Source organism: Pongo abelii, chromosome 19, assembly GCF_028885655.2.
Source record: "Pongo abelii isolate AG06213 chromosome 19, NHGRI_mPonAbe1-v2.0_pri, whole genome shotgun sequence".
In the NCBI taxonomy this organism is placed as follows: Eukaryota; Metazoa; Chordata; class Mammalia; order Primates; family Hominidae; genus Pongo; species Pongo abelii.
The window spans coordinates 97,244,887-97,261,004 of NC_072004.2; the positions used below are offsets into that span (position 1 = coordinate 97,244,887).

At 59.5% G+C, this 16,118-nt stretch overlaps 2 protein-coding genes and 1 long non-coding RNA gene across 7 annotated transcripts in view; 1 reads left to right on the forward strand and 2 right to left on the reverse strand.

Moving 5' to 3' along the window:
• Nucleotides 1-11,558, reverse strand: MCRIP1 (MAPK regulated corepressor interacting protein 1). 5 transcript variants are annotated; one of them, XM_063719007.1, is made up of 6 exons: nucleotides 2,942-2,963; nucleotides 2,798-2,851; nucleotides 2,586-2,704; nucleotides 1,712-1,813; nucleotides 1,509-1,611; nucleotides 655-1,146 (listed from the first exon to the last, which is right to left on the reverse strand). In XM_063719007.1, exons 2-5 carry the CDS (start codon nucleotides 2,803-2,805, stop codon nucleotides 1,547-1,549), a joined length of 294 nt encoding a protein of 97 aa, XP_063575077.1. In that variant the 5' UTR covers nucleotides 2,806-2,851; nucleotides 2,942-2,963; the 3' UTR covers nucleotides 655-1,146; nucleotides 1,509-1,546. The 5 variants fall into 5 exon arrangements, with proteins under 5 accessions (XP_054393384.1, XP_063575077.1, XP_024090097.1 ...); XM_054537409.2 differs by lacking the exons at nucleotides 655-1,146; nucleotides 2,942-2,963 and adding an exon at nucleotides 1-426; XM_024234329.3 differs by lacking the exon at nucleotides 2,942-2,963 and adding an exon at nucleotides 11,495-11,558 and having other exon boundaries at nucleotides 655-1,611.
• Nucleotides 11,513-16,118, forward strand: part of LOC129051436 (uncharacterized) — a 21,159-nt gene continuing 16,553 nt past the window's right edge. Inside the window, exon 1 of the long non-coding RNA XR_008515710.2 lies at nucleotides 11,513-11,687. This is a non-coding gene — a long non-coding RNA (uncharacterized LOC129051436). The remainder of the gene's footprint in view (nucleotides 11,688-16,118) is intronic.
• On the reverse strand, nucleotides 11,749-14,160 carry PPP1R27 (protein phosphatase 1 regulatory subunit 27). Its single transcript, XM_024234333.3, has 3 exons — nucleotides 12,940-14,160; nucleotides 12,679-12,829; nucleotides 11,749-12,109 (listed from the first exon to the last, which is right to left on the reverse strand). Exons 1-3 carry the CDS (start codon nucleotides 13,127-13,129, stop codon nucleotides 11,986-11,988), a joined length of 465 nt encoding a protein of 154 aa, XP_024090101.2. The 5' UTR covers nucleotides 13,130-14,160; the 3' UTR covers nucleotides 11,749-11,985.

The window sequence follows — 16,118 nt, forward strand, 5'->3', positions numbered from 1 at the left end:
TGCTGTGCACACTGGCTGCCAGGCAGCAGCTAGGCTGGTTTATTACTGAACACCCTCCCCTGCTCCTCCTCCCTGGGGAGGCCGGCCCTGTGCCAGCATCTCCTGCACCAGTCCACCCACCAGGAGGCGCCTGTGGGGCCACTCTTCTGGGAAAAGGTGTTCCTGGAATAAATTCTGGTTTCGCTTCCAACAGGAGCAGGAATAGAGCTCCCCGTCTGGCCTGCCAGGGCAGCTTCCAGGTTTGAAGGTCAAGTGCACGTGGATCTCTCCTGCGCCCAGCGGCACCCCCTTCTTCCGGACAGGGGAGGAACCCAGCGGCACCCCCTTCATCTGGACAAGGGAGGAGCCGGCTCCTGGAGGGGCCCAGTACCCCAGAGGGTGCGTTCAGGGTGGCGCCCACTACCTCTGCAGCCCCCTGGGGAGCCCCTGTAACAGAACAAGGGTGGTGATATCAGGCAGCCCAGCCTCTCCCTCCAGAATGCCCTCCCTGCAACCACCTGCCCTAGGAGACCTGAACACCCCCAGTGGCTTAGACTGAGAATTTCTGGGCTTGAGAAGCCTTCGCCATGATCTGGGGTTTCCAGCCCTGCTCGGGAGCTGGCTGTGCATGTGTGCCGCAGGGGCAGAGGCCTGACAGACCACCAAGAGGCGACGCCCAGTGCCGCCGCCTTTATTCACAGACCCTCGAGCTCCACAGCCACACAGACACTTGGCTTTCAGAGGGCACAGGAAGAAAAAGGGACCTAGTGACTCTCCCAGCACACCCCAGAGCCAAGACAGACCCAGCAGCAGCACCTCAGGGTCAGCCTGGGTGCCCCTGCCCACGGGGACACTGTTACCGCAGACACCAGGAGGCCAGGCCTGGTTGCTGGGGACCCCTTTGGGGGGCCCGGCAGTATCCTAGGCCCAAAGAGCTGGTGCCATCTTGAAGCTGATTCAGGAAAGGGGCCAGGCTGGACGGTAGGGGTAGGTGTGAGAAGCTCCCCAGCGTGTCCAGGCCACGGGAGCAGCAAGGGTCTGCGGGGAGCCCAGGCTGGATGGGGTGGGGCTGCCCTTTTCTTGTATCCTGGCCACTTCAAGGACAAAACCAGCCCAGTCCCAGCAGCCTGGGAGGCAGCAGAGGCTCCTTCTTCTCCCCTCCTGATCCTGCAGTGGCCAGGGACAGGAGGGTGAGGGAGAGGAGAGAGGCCAGGTCAGGGCCCCTGGGGGTCAGGGACAGGAGGGTGAGGGAGAGGAGAGAGGTCAGGTCAGGGCCCCTGGGGGTCACAGGCAGCTTCAAAAGTGCAGCCAGGTGGGGTGGCTGGGGCAGGGCAGCAGGGTGGGCAGGGCCCAGACCCCCATGATGGGGGCAGCCTGAGACCCCCAAGGATGAAGGAAGGGGGCTTGGGAAGGAGAGGCAGGCCTCAGCCGTCAGTCACGCCAGTGCTGGGGTCTGCAGCCCGCTGGAGCAAGGCGCCCCCATCCCAGGAGCCAGGGCCACAGGACAGGAGGGAACCGACACCTCGCACCCTGATCTTCCGGAGGCCGGGGAGAGGCGCCGGCCGCTCTAGGACTTCTTGGCATCCTGCGTGCTCCGGCGCTTCAGGTCACTCAGGTCGATGGGCTTGAAGGCTGCCAGGGGACAACGCGGTAGGTGGTGGGCACAGGCCCCTCCTGCCCATGAGGCCCGGCCTGCCGTCCCAGCCCTGCCCCCAGGTCAGCCCCCACTCACTCTTCAGGCTGGGGTTAGGGACCTTCTCCACGTACTCCTCCACCAGGCCCCGCTCACCGCCCGGCACCTGGCCTCGAAGGTCTCGCTCCACGCCCTGCCAGGCTGCAGAGGCAGAGAGCGGTGTGCTCAGAGCCCCCTGCCCCAGGGGGTGGCATCCACGTCAGGAGAGTGCCTGCCCTCAGCTCCTGCCCTCCCAGACCCTTTTCTCCCTCAGAAGTGTCCTCCATGCTCCCCCACAGCCCTCTGCCCACCCCAGCCTCACTCACCTGCAGACCCCATCCCTGCTCCTCTGGCAGGCCTGTCCCTTCCCCACAAGATGACCAGGACTGTGGTCAGAGGGACCCCTATGACCTACCCCAGGCTTCCCTGCACCTCGGAGGCAGAGCATCCTCCTCAGCTAGGCCTCTATCTTTCCCACCTCACCCACGCACCTCCCCAGCCCCAGCACACAGCACACTACCCTAATCCCAGACAACCACCTCCTGGCCACTTCTGCAACACGCCTGTTCATGGCTGGGTGCGTGCCTGTCTGTCTTCAAAGGCCCCTCCCTTTCCCCAGCAAACTCCTCCAGTGCTGCTAGCATGGGTGACTTGGCTCCCAACGCAGCCTCTATCTGGGGCATGGCCCACTCCCAGCCCCTCCTCCCGGCTCCCCCCATGATCAGAACCAGGTCTCCTCTCCACACAAGGTCCCCTCGGCCACCCCCACCTGCCTGGGCCCTGAAGGCTGTGGACACAGTGATGGGGCTATCTGTGTCCTGGAGGGGCAGGGGCAGGGGCCGCAGGAGGTTCCTCGGAGCGTGGGTCCTGGGCTGGGGGCAGAGCTGACTCCGTCAAGGACAGGGCAGGAGCTGTGTGTGGCAGGCGCACCCACCTTCGTAAATGAAGCGGACGTTCTCCTCGTGGGCCGGGGTGAAAATCTCGCTGCTGCTGGGTGGGGAGCGGGGGCTGCTGGTCCTCTTGCCGTTGTACACGACTCTGGAGACGGGGGAGCTGGGGGAGCCTGGCGCATGAGACAGGGCACACAGCAGGGTGGGAGCCCACACCCTGCCCCGGTGGAGACCAGCCCACCTGCCTGAGACCCACCTGGTCATCGCGGGGGCGTCTGATCCTAGCTCCACCGCCAGATCCCCTCAGCCTCTGAAACAGAAGCCAGCGCAGGAGTGGGACGCAGGGCACACCTGCCTCCTCCCTTCAGATGTGAACAAAGTGCGTGGTCCCCCTGCCTACCAGGGTGTCCCCCACAGGCTGGGGTCCAGTCACAGGCAGCCAGTGGGCTCCAGGCAACCCTAGGAGGTAGCAGGGAGCTGGCCAGACCAGCTGGACACACACACGACTTGAAGCGATCAAGCCCGCTCAGCGGCCTGAGCTCTGCAAGACGTGGAGGCCTCAGCCCCAGCCCCGAGAGCGCCGTGGCGAGAGTCCCTCCCCACGCGGGCTGGTGGGGCCGTCAGCATCTCTGATGTCCGGCTGCCTCTCACTGCAGCAGAGGGCCCGCAGCCCCTGAGGAAACTGACCCTGCTCTCCCTGGTGCAGGGCTGGGCAAACGGCTTCTGCTGAGCCTTGATTTCCTTTCCGTAAAACGGGGATGAGCTTCCTAAGGGTGATCTCAGCTCGCCGGCACCTACCCAGGTCCAGCTTCCTGGTTCCCTAGAGCATGAGCCACATCACTACCCTGGAGATGGAACCAAACTCCAACTCCCCTGGTGGGCAGAGGGGGTGGCCCTGGAGGAAGCTGCTGGGCCTGACCTGGTGACCAGGACCCTGGGCTGCCGCCCGTTTATGGCCTCTCAACCCAGGGGAATCCACGGCTCTGGAAAAAGGGAGTCTATTTTGAGGCTCAGATGCTCACAATGGCAGGCTGGACAGTGTCCCCACTCCAGCTGAGGACACACAACCCCAAGGTGGGGAAGCCAACAGGGCTGGTCTCCAGCCTGCCCTGCTCCAGAGGTGGCAACTCCAGGTTCTGGGGGAGGGGAGTCCCAGGATTCCGAGGAGGGGGCTTTTAGCACAAGCAACTCCCCTGCAACTCTGGGGCCCAAGGCTGCAGATACTCCAGGGCACATGGCTGCAGCCCCCACAGAGGGCCAGGAGCACTGAGGCTTCCAGTCCTCTCTGGCTTGTTCCGCCTCATGTCAGTGGTCCAGCCCTCAAACACCACATGTGATCAGAATCCCACGGCTCAAGGGCAAAACCAGCAAAAAGCAGAAAACCAGCTCCCAGCCCTTGAACTCTGTGCCCCATCCCAGGCCAGGAGTGGGGTCCAAACAGGGCCAGGGGCTCCCCACCCACGGCAGCACCCAGTTTGCTCACAAAGTCACCTCTCCTTTCTTGGACTCCGGGATCTCTCTGCCCAGTCTTCCTGCCAGGGACTCCAGCCCACGAACACCAGAGCACAGAGGGAAAGGCCTGTTTGGGTTGAGGGTCCCACAGGGACACGCTGCCTGCTGGGAAGCTCCCGTTACAGAGAAAGGCAGAGCTCAGGTAACAGGTGGACTGGCCAGCCCCCTGCCTCACCCCCTGCTGGCTCTCACCACTGACCGACTGCTGCTTTAGGGGTACCTGCCTCCCAGCCTGCCCTCCCCAGTGGCTCTTCTCCCTATGCATCCTCTGCCTCCAGTGGCCACTTGGCCTTTACGCAGCCACACCTTTGGCCTGGGGTCCCCCTGCTGAGCTCGGTTGTCACTCCTGCCCCAGATCCCACTGATGGCCCCACATCCTCCCAAGCAACTACCCTTCCAGGGCTCCCTTTGCCTTGCGTGCGTGCATGCACACACACACACACACCTGCCTACACATACCTGCCTGCACACAACTTAGCTGAATACATCTGCCACACACATGCATACACACAACCGCCCGCACACACCTGTCTGTACACACCTGCCCACACACATGCTGCACACACCCATCTGAACACACCTGGTGTGGCAGCATGCACTTGTAGTCCCAGCTACTCAGAGGCTGGGGTGGGAGGACTGCTTGAGCCCAGGAGGTCAAGGCTGCAGTGAGCCAAGATTGTGGCACTGCACTCCAGCCCAGGCAACAGAGCAAGATCCTGTGTCAAAAAAAAAAAAAAAAAAGCCCAGGCATGGTGGCTCATGCTTGTAATCCCAACACTTTGGGAGGCCGAGGCGGGTGGATCACCTGAGGTCAGGAGTTTGAGAGCAGCCTGGCGAACACGGTGAAACCCTGACTCTACTAAAAACACAAAATTAGTCGGGCGTGGTGGCAGGCGCCCGTAATCCCAGCTACTCGGGAGGCTGAGACAGGAGAATCGCTTGAACCTGGGAGGTGGAGGTGCAGTGAGTCAAGATCGCGCTAACGTACTCCAGCCTGGGCGACAGAGCAAGACTCCATCTCAGAAAAAAAAAAAAAAAAAAAGGGCCAGGAGCGGTGGCTCACACCTGTAATCCCAGCACTTTGGGAGGCCGAGGGGGGTGGATCAGAAGGTCAGGAGTTCAAGACCAGCCTGGCCAATATGGTGAAACCCTGTCTCTACTAAAAATACAAAAATTAGCTGGATGTGGTGGCGGGCACCTACAGTCCCAGCTACTCGGGAGGCTGAGGCAGGAGAAGTGCTTGAACCTGGGAGGTGGAGCTTGCAGTGAGCCGAGATCGTGCCACTGCACTCCAGCTTGGGCGACAGAGCAAGACTCCGTCTCAAAAAAAAAAAAAAAAAGCCAGGCGCAGTTGCTGGCCTATTAAAATAGGCCTGTAATCCCAACACTTTGGGAGGCTGAAGAGGGCGGATCACTTGAGCCCAAGAGTTCAATACCAGCCTGGGCAACATGGCAAAATCCCATTTCTTTTATTTATTTATTTATTTTTTTAAGACGGAGTCTCGCTCTGCTGCCCAGGCTGGAGTGCAGTGGCGTGATCTCGGCTCACTGCAAGCTCTGCCTCCTGGGTTCACGGCATTCTCCTGCCTCAGCCTCCCAAGTAGCTGGGACTACAGGCGCCCGCCAGCACGCCCGGCTAATTTTTTGTATTATTAGTAGAGACGGGATTTCATCGTGTTAGCCAGGATGGTCTCGATCTCCTGACCTTGTGATCCGCCCGCCTCGGCCTCCCAAAGTGCTCGGATTACAGGCGTGAGCCACCGTGCCCAGCTGGCAAAATCTCATTTCTACAAAAATATAAAAACTTTGGCAGGAGTAATAGCTGAGGTGGTAGGATTGCTTGAGCCTGGGAGGTGGAGGCTGTGGTGAGCCGAGATCGCACCACTGCACTCCAGCCTGGATGACAGAGCGAGACTCTGTCTCTAAGTAAATAAATTTAAAACCCCATAAATATATACACCTATTGTGCACCCACACTTTTTTTTTTTTTTTGAGACGGAGTCTCGCTCTGTCGTCCAGGCTGGAGTGCAGTGGCGCGATCTCGGCTCACTGCAAGCTCCGCCTCCCGGGTTCACGCCATTCTCCTGCCTCAGCCTCCCAAGTAGCTGGGACTACAGGCGCCCATCACCGCGCCCATCACCACGCCCAGCTAATTTTTTGTATTTTTAGTAGAGACGGGGTTTCACTGTGTTAGTCAGGATGGTCTCGATTTCCTGACCTCGTGATCCACCTGCCTTGGCCTCCCAAAGTGCTGGGATTACAGGCGTGAGCTACCACACCCAGCCGCACCCATACAGTTTTTTTAAGTCAACAAGGAGTCCCGTTTGCCTCCTCTTGTTAGGAGAAGAAATGTACCCACACCCTCAACACCACGGGCTGTGTCCTCTAAGTCTTCCCAGACACGAAGAGCCCTTCCCACCTCTCCCTACTTCTTCCTCCAGCTCAGCGACTCCCAGGGCCTCACACTGCCCCCCCACCCCCCCACCCTGCACACATAGCCCCAGGCTTTCCTGGATGTGCCAGCGGTTCCAAGAGGCCAGGGGCCTGCTGTCCCCCTGGAAGTACAAGAAACGGTTCTGCAGCTCACTCAGCCTTACTGCCTCCTGGGGCCCTGACAAGGAGCTGGGTGCCCAATTCTGACCCAGAAGGAATTTTCCATTAAAAATCAAGTATCTGTCCACAACGTATGACCCGGCCATTCTGCTCCTAGGTACACACACCCAAGATGCGTACAAGGACAGCTGGAGAATTTCACTTGTAATTACCCAAAGGGAAGAGACACCGCAGAAGGGGAGCAATGCACACCTGGCCTATTCCCATAAGGGAATCAGCAGCCAGAGGGGGCACCACAGCCCCCACACAGAGACGGACACCAAGCACAAGAGGCAGGACCTAAGGGGCCACAGACAGGCCCCGGGACACACGGCACGGGAAAAAGCTGCAGAGGGCCAAGGCACGGACATAACCAGAGCTGGGGCCAGGACGGTGTCTGTGAGGGCAGGAAGGAGCCCTCCACGGAGAGGGCTGGAGGTCAAGCGAGCTCTGAACCAAGAGGTCACCATGGAACCACAATGAGAAGGCCTCCAACAATGCCCGCGGGGCGGCCTAGTACAGTGAGGCACACAGCTGAAGGGGGAGGGCAGAAGTGTGGCTGGCAGGCAGCTCAGCCCTAGCTCAGGCCTGGTGGGCAGCAGGCTGGTGTCTGGCTAAGCAGAGGGAACCCTGAGGCACAACACGCATGCATGGGGTCCCTGAGGTGGTGGATGTGGAGGGACACAGGACCACAGTGGGTGAGAGTGAGCAGGGGACAATGGCACAGGCCCAGAGAAGCACCGGGGGCAGCCGGAAAGACCCAGCACACGACAGACGGCCACCTGAGGTGGCAGCCCCTGAGCCAGCAGGAGACAGACACCTCAGCTGCCCAGGTAAAGGGGAGGGACGGCCTGACCGAGGCCCACCATAGGTGAAGGGTGGGAGGGAGGGGCTCCATTCAGCCCAGAGAGACAGCCCCACTTCAGAGGTCTCGAGACCCCACCCAGCCCGGCCCTCCGGCCTTCATCCCACCTGGGCCACCACGGGTCAGGCAATGCCTCGGTCCCGTTTTCCTTCCCTCTTTCAGTCAGAATCAAGACCGAGCATGCCGATGTCCCGGCCACGGCCCCGTACTCCTCAGTCGCTACACCACGCCCCACTGCCTCCGAGAGTTTTCTTTCATAGTTTTCATATTTTAATATCTTTGAAACTGGGCCGCGCCTGACAATTGCTAACATGTCAGAGTTCAACCAATGGTGGTTTTTCTTTCTCAATGGACTGTAAAATATAGCGCAGCTCACAATGGCTGGGGTCTCACATGGGAGGACCCTCGATGACACTCTCCTGGCCCAGGACCACCCTTCCAGAGCCCCTCAGGCTACATGGTCTTTAGGTATTTTTTCCCCTTCCCCTCAAAGTCTTCCACACCCCACGGCCCCCCCACCCCACCCAGTGCTGGGACAACCTCCGGTTCCAGACGCCCAGCATCAGGACAGGTGGACACAGATGTCTACATGATCTTCCTGAAACCCTATCCCCAAGTCACTTACCACTAGGGTGTCACCCAGGCCCTCTGCTGCCATCAAGCCCACTGTCCAGCCCCAACTTGTTTTATCAGGTGTCACCTGCTGCTCCACTCCTGCCCCAACAGCCTTTGCCACGGGACCACCTGCCACCAGCCACACAGAGCGCAGGCGACCTGCAGGTCCGTGCATTCTGCAGGACCTGACGGCCTGCTTCTGTGGCTGTCCAGCCTACAGGGCCTGGCCTACTGGGCTGCAGGTATTCCCCTACTCTGGGGCCCCAGGCAAGCTCCTCTGAGCCTCAGCATCCTCATCCAAAGTGATGCAGCCCACAGGGATGCTCGCCTGCTCCAATAGGGATGGAGGCACAGCCATGGAAAGCCAGCAGCTCAGTGAGGTCTCTGTGGCTCCTTATCCAATACGATGATGGACAGGACAAGCATGTGCCATATCGTTCAACTGGATGCTGTTAACAATGAAAGGGGCTGGGGCCAGGCGCGGTGGCTCACGCCTGTAATCCCAGCACGTTGGGAGGCTGAGGTGGGCGGATCACCTGAGGTCAGGAGTTCGAGACCAGCCTGGCCAGCATGGTGAAACCCCGTCTCTACTAAAAATACAAAAATTAGCCGGGCGTGGTGGCAGATGCCTGTAATCCCAGCTACTCAGGAGAATGAGGCAAGAGAATCGCTTGAACCCGGGAGGCAGAGGTTGCAGTGACCCGAGATCATGCCATTGCACTCCAGCCTGGGGGACAGGAGTGAGACTTCGCCTCAAAAAAAGAAAAAAGAAAGGGGCTAGATGTGGTGGTAATCCTAGCACGTTTGGAGGTCAGGGGTTCAAGACTGGCCTGGGCAACACAGAAAGAGCCCCATCTCGACCAGGTGTGGTGACTCACACCTGTATTCCCAGCATTCTGGGAGGCTGAGGTGGGCAGATCACAGGAGGTCAGGAGTTTGAGACCAGCCTGGGCAACATGGCAAAACCCCATTGCTACTAAAAAAAAAAATACAAAAATTAGGCCGGGCACAGTGGCTCAGGCCTGTAATCCCAGCACTTTGGGAGGCCAAGGTAGAAGGATCACCTGAGGTCAGGAGTTCGAGACCAGCCTGGCCAACATACAGTGAAACCCCATCTCTACTAAAAAAATACAAAAATTAGCTGGGCGTGGTGGCACATGCCTGTAGTCCCAGCTACTTGGGAAGCTGAGGCAGGAGAATCGCTTGAACCCAGGAAGCAGAGGTTACAGTGAGCCGAGATTGTGCCACTGCACTCCAGCCTGGGCAACAGAGCAAGACTCTGTCTCCCAAAAAAAAAAAAAAAAAAGAAAAAAAAATTAGCCAGGCATGGTGGTATGCACCTGTAATCCCAGCTTCTCAGGAGTCTGAAGCAGGAGAATCGCTTTATACCCAGGAGGTGGAGGTTGCAGTGAGCGGAGATCATGTTACTGCACTCCAGCTTGGGAAACAGAGACAGAGGAAGACTCTATCTCAAAAACAAAAACAAAAACAAACAAACAAAAAAAGGGCCCCATCTCTGCTCTCCGCCCTCAAAAAAAAGAACGAAAGGGATGCTGTTGATTATTAAGAATGAAACAACTCTTCTGGGTAAACTGGAATGTAGAGCCAGCCCACTCTTAGGGAGGTGGAGGCCCAGAAAAGCACTGGGGACTGAAAGAAGAGACTGCCACCAGCCACAGCAAACACTTGTTGGGGCTAAGGGCAGGGCAGCCACCACGCTGGGCCCTTACACACATTGCCCACGTCCCCACAGTTGGACCAGAAAGATACCCTGAGAACTCCCAGTTCAGCGCTGAAGGAGCCCGCCACCAAGCAGCGGTGCCCCTCCCAGGGCCTCCGGGGCCACAGCAGTTGGGGCTCGGCGCGAATGCTGCAGCTGGCCTGAGCCTCCCCAAAGCCTGCCTCCACTCTGCCTGCACCCCACAGCAGGTTTCTGGACTCCCTGAAAGACCCACTCCCCACTGATACCCATGTGGCTTTGCTCAGAGACTGGCCCTCCCTCCAGATAGGGAGGGGAGTCGCATTGGGTAGAACTATGTAGAACCTTCCTCATCCAGGGGACCCAAGGGCTTTAGAGACTTCCTGGTGGGGAGGGGACAGAACCCCAGTCTCTGGCCTCCCAGTCTCAAATTCTTTCCCCCACACAGCCACACGCCTAAGAACAGGACATGAGGTAACACTACAGCAACGTGACAATAGTGAGGTTCCAGAGTTAGAATCAGTGACGCCATCGCTAGTCACTCTGTGCTCCTCTGGAGTTTCTGAGATTCAAAGTTTCTAAGACTCCACTTTCTCTTCGTGTTCTGTGTCTTTTTCAGCCAACGAGGCTAGAAAATGATCTACTGCCCAAGCAGGCACACGAGGATACCGCTGTCACAGCTGCCACACTGGCACCTCGTGGTCCCTTGAAGACCGCCCGGGGAAAGCCTCTACGCGCTGTACCACCTCCTCACCCTCTTCCCTGGGTGGTGGCAGCAACAGACTGAGCGTGTGCGCCCTCCTCCCCATCCCGATCCCACTCAAACCACAACCTCCCCTGACTCGCCCCAAATCCAGCCCTGTCCTTTAGGAAGAGTTGGCTCTTCCTTCACGTCCCACTTCCCACCCTCTCTACACGTTCTCGCCACATCCCACCCAAAGTCCACTCACTGCTCCCTGTTTACACCTCAGGGCCTTTGGTCAACCTGTCTTCTCTGCCCAAAACTATCCTACTCATCCTTGGGGATCCAGCTGAAAGACCACCTTACTGCGACGGCCACCCTGGGGCAGGAGGGAGAGAAGCACAGCCCGTGCCCCGTATGGCTGCCGCCCCCGCGGTCACAACCACCGCCCAGTGAGTGTCTCGAAGGCAGGCGGAGGCCCCGTTCTCCCCGTTAGGCCCAGCATCACCGCCCGGGGAGACGGGAAAGAGGGCAAGGCCGAAAAATGGACAGAAGAATGCGGACGGCCGGGCCCGCCGCGCTCCGAGAATCGGAGGCATCCTCAGGCACGGTCCCTCCGGGAGACCGGGAAAGCGGGGCTCTGTCAGCCCCAGAGCCCCGACGGCGGCAGAAGGCGGGCCCGCTGAGAGCATCTGGCCGCGCCGGGTCCCCGGCCCCTGCCCCTGCCCCGGCCTGGGCGTGAAAAGCGCTCAGTCCGAGCCGCGCCCTCCCCACGCGCGCTCCCAGGCGCCCCGCGGGCCGCGCCCTCCTGCAGGTGCCGGGCGGGGAATGCGGGCCCCTCCCTCGGACCCCGGCCGCCCGGCCACTCCCCCGCGCCCGGCCCCGCCCGGCCCTACAGGGCACCCGCGGCCGCGCGGCGACACCAGGGCGGGGCCCAGCCGCGCCCGCCCCGCCCCGTCCCCGCCGCCCGGCGCCGCACCCGCCTCACCTCACCCCGACCCGCCGCCACCGCCTCTTCCAGCTGGGAGGCCCCGCCGGAAGTGACGCCACCGCCGGCTGCACAGGCGCAGACGCAGCGCGCTCCCACGTGACCGCCCGGCTGGCGGAGGGCGGGGGCGGCCGGGATTCCAGTGCGGGGTTGGGGCTCGTGGCGGAAGCTCCGGACCTCCCGGGCCTGAACGGTGAGCGCCGCCGGCCACTGGCAGCGGCCAGAGCCCAGTAATCAGGACACCACCACAGGCACCATGTGTGTAGACCCAGGCCCCCTCACCTGGGAGTCACGTTTATTGAAAAAGTAAAAAGTGTCACAGTAAAAAATTCACCTGGAGACAAAGCCAGGCCTAGGAGGGGTGGCGGGGTCGTGGAGGGACGGGTCCGGCCGCCCCTGGCCCACGGGTGGGGCACGTGCTGGCCCATGGGCGACGCGCGGCTTCTCCAGGGAGGCGGCCCTGGGCGCGGGGGCGGGCGGGCAGAGCTGGCTCAGTCCATCGTGGTCCCTTTGAAGAGCGCCACCAGCTCCTTGAAGTCCGGGTCGATGAGGTCGGAGGGCAGGTCGCCATCGTCGTTGGTTGCGTCCCTGTCCGCTCCCAGGGAGATAAGGTACCTGGGGTGCAAAGGTCGCTCAGGCTGAAGCGGGGAGGAGCCAGGAGAGTGCTCGCCCCCACCCGGGTCAGAGGGCCAGAGTCCTGGGGTCACCTGTGTGTCCCCCACCTTGGGGTCCTAAGATCGGGTAGGGTTAGGAGGAAGAAACCCGACCTTTTGGAAGCTGTGGCCAGCTTTTCAAGTTGGCTCTATTGAGGACAAAGGCAGAAACAGGATTCCAGACGCCTTTAGGGTTTGCAGGGTTCTTTTTTTGCTTTTGTTTTTGTTTTTTGAGACAGTTTCGCTCTTATCACCCAGGCTGGAGTGCAATGGCATCGCGCGCCACCACGCCTGGCTAATTTTGTATTTTTAGTAGTGACGGGGTTCTGGTCACGAACTCCTGACCTCAGGTGATCCGCCCACCTCGGCCTCCCAAAGTGCGGGATTACAGGCACGGGCATGAGCCACCGTGCTCAGCCTCTAGGGTTCTTGCCGACACCACCCGGGCTACATTTTGGGGCCCACATCCTGGGGGCCCACTGAGGCCCGGAGGGGTCGGGTTCAAGCCTGTGTAGACCCAGGCTGCCTCACCTGGCTATGTCGGGGTACCCATCGCTGCAGGCAATGTGCAGGGGTGTCCAGCCCGCCTCATCTCGCTGGTGAATGTCCGCCCCGTATTTGACCAGCAGCTTCACACATTCCAGATTTCCAGAGAGCACGGCTTCATGCAAGGCGGCCAGGCCTGGGCAGGGAGGACGGGAGGGGTCAAGACTGAGCCCCAGGTCGGGTCCTCCTTGCTGGCCTCCCCCACCACCCCACAGCCCCTGGCCAGCTCTTCCAGGCCTTGCTCACCTGAGGGGTGGATGGTGGCCAGAGAGACTTTCCGAGTCCGGATGAAGCGCCCCACCTGCTCCAGGTCACCCTGACGGATGTGGTCCAAAAACAGGACGTCATTAGGGAAACGCACGCTGCGATCAGCCAGCATCCGCCGCCGCCGCTGCCGTGGGCTGTAGCGGGCATAGCGGGCAGTTCTGCTAGGCATCTTGGGCGCTGTGGGGCAGGTTGCCCCTGGGGACCCTACTGCACTGCGGTTAATAATGTATCCGGTCCTGACCAGATCAGCTTGAGGGCTCCTGTCGGACGAGCCCGGGCCTCTGACTTGCTTATATAGGGCTCAGGGGCTATATAAAGCTGCACGGTCATCCTCCCCGGCGCGAGGGGCTGAAACTGAGCTGCACCCCCGCCCCGCGCCCCAGATCATGTTTAGTGACTCATCTTTCAGCCCATCTGTCACCGTGCCCGGCCAAAGGGGTCAGATCATTCCTGCCTGTCGCTCCCTGCCCCACAGCTGGACCTAGAAGGTGCCTTACCGAGGGCAGGAGGAGGCACCAGTGCAGAACCCATGAGATAGCTAGGAACGCGAGATCAAGGGCACAGTTGGTACCAAGGTCATTGGAAGGGCTTTTGCTCTCTACCTCCTGGAAAGTGAGGGGCGGCCACCCCCTCCACATCTGCAGAAGCACAGGTCCACCATGCCGTGGGGAAACAGGCCTGAGCCCCTCCATCTCCCTACCTGTCAGTTTTCACCTTCCAGCGTGGCTTGCCTCACTCAATGGTTTTCCCAAAACTACTCTGATGGCCTAGGCAGGCGGATCATGAGGTCAGGAGATCGAGACCATCCTGGCTAACATGGTGAAACCCCGTCTCTACTAAATATACAAAAAATTAGCCGGGCGTGGTGGCAGGCGCCTGTAGTCCCAGCTACTCGGGAGGCTGAGGCAGGAGAATGGCATGAACCCGGGAGGCGGAGGTTGCAATGAGCCGAGATCGTGCCACTGCACTCCAGCCTGGGCGACAAAAAAAAAAAAAAATGACTGATGGTGCTGCCTCCTGCTCAGAAACCCCGCAGGCATCCTTGGCTGGGATCTCAGTGCCTCAGGCTCCTGCTCAGTCAGTCCTGTGACTTTTCCTCCACGTGCCTGGCTCCCCTGCCTCACACCCCTGCGGGGGACAGGGTGTTCCCTACACACTCATGGGTTCACCCTGCATAGTGTCTCTGCATTCCAGGTTTGACACACGTACTCACACTTAAGGTGGAGTCCAGTTTGCTCTCCACGTTCAGGGACCATCACACCCTGGGTGGTGTGCTCTCTCTGCCCTGGCCCCTGTGACCCTGTGATCTTACCTCTAGAAGCACAGCCAAGGGAATTTTTTTTTTTTTTTTTTGAGTCGGAGTCTCACTCTGTCGCCCAAGCTGGAGTACATTGGCTCAACTTTGGTTCACTGCAACCTCTGCCTCCCGGGTTGAAGCGTTTCTTTTGCCTCACCTTCTCGAGGAGCTGGGACTACAGGGGCACGCACCACCATATCTGGCTAATTTTTGTATTTTTAGTAGAGACGGGGTTTCACCGTATTGGCCAGGCTGGTCTCAAACTCCTGGCCTTGTGATCCGCCCACCTTGGCCTCCCAAAGTGCTGGAATTACAGATGTGAGCCACCGCGCCCAGCCAAGGGAATTTTTAAAACTCGTGTTCCAACAGGCTCTTCACTCCTGGCTGCCTTTACTTTTGCAACAGCCCCAGTGGAGGTCCGAAGTGGGGCTTGGACTACAGGACATGAGCAAATGGATGGGACCGGACACAGACACAGAGTTGACCAGGGAGGTCTTTGTGGTCAGAGACAGCCATCGATTGTGCTGGGAACACTGCAGCACTTGAAACTGGCTGGATGAGTCCGCTGGGGCTGTCTTGACAGACCACAGACTGAATGGCTTAAAAAACAGATGGTTGGCAGGGCGCGGTGGCTCACCCCTGTAATCCCAGCACTTTGGGAGGCCTAGGCGGGCGGATCACCTGAGGTCAGGTGTTCGAGACCAGCCTGACCAACAAGGTGAAACCCCTTCTCTACTAAAAAATACAAAAATTAGGCCGGGCACGGTGGCTCACGCCAGTAATCCCAGCACTTTGAGAAGCCGAGGCGGGTGGATCACGAGGTCAGGAGATCGAGACCATCCTGGCTAACACAGTGAAACCCCATCTCTACTAAAAATACTAAAAAAAAAATTAGCCGGGCGTGGTGGCAGGCACCTGTAGTCGCAGCTACTCAGGAGGCTGAAGCAGGAGAATGGCGTGAACCCGGGAGGCGGAGCTTGCAGTGAGCTGAGATCCTGCCACTGTACTCCAGCCTGGGTGACAGAGCACGACTCCATCCCAAAAAAAAAAAAAGCCAGGTGTGGTGGCTCACGCCTGTAATCCCAACCAGCACTTTGGGAGGCCAAGGCAGGCGGATCATGAGGTCAGGAGATCGAGACCATCCTGGCTAACACGGTGAAACCCTATCTCTACTAAAAAATACAAAAAATTATCTGGGCATGGTGGCAGGCGCCTGTAGTCCCAGCTACTTGGGAGGCTGAGGCAGGAGAATGGCGTGAACCTGGGAGGCGGAGCTTGCAGTGAGCCGAGATCGCACCACTGCACTCCAGCCTGGGCGACAGAGCGAGACTCTGTCTCAGAAAAAAGAAAAAATTAGCCGGGTGTGGTGGCAGGCGCCTCTAGTCCCAGCTACTGGGGAGGCTGAGGCAGGAGAATTGCTTGAACCCGGAGGCGGAGGTTGCAGTGAACTGACATCACACCACTGCACTACAGCCTGGGCGACGGAGCAAGACTCCGTCTCAAAAAAAAAAAAAGATGGTCCTTCCCAGAGCTCTGGAGGCTGAAATCTGGGATCCGGGTTTCAGCAGGACAGGTTCCTCCTGAGGCTCTAAGGAGCGTCTGTCGCAAGCCTCTCCCCAGCTTCTGGTGCTGCCAGCAATCCTGGTGTCCTTGGCTCTAGCAGCATCGCCACGATCTCGGCCTTCATCTCCATGGTGTTCTCCCAGCCTTTGTCACTGTTCACATCTCCCCCTTGTATAAGGACACCAGTTATAGTTGGGTATTGCCTCATCTTAACCAGTGACATCTGCAAGCATCCTGTTTCCAAACAACGGTCACATTCTGAGGTCTTTAGGGCTAGGACTTCAACGTTAATTAAGGA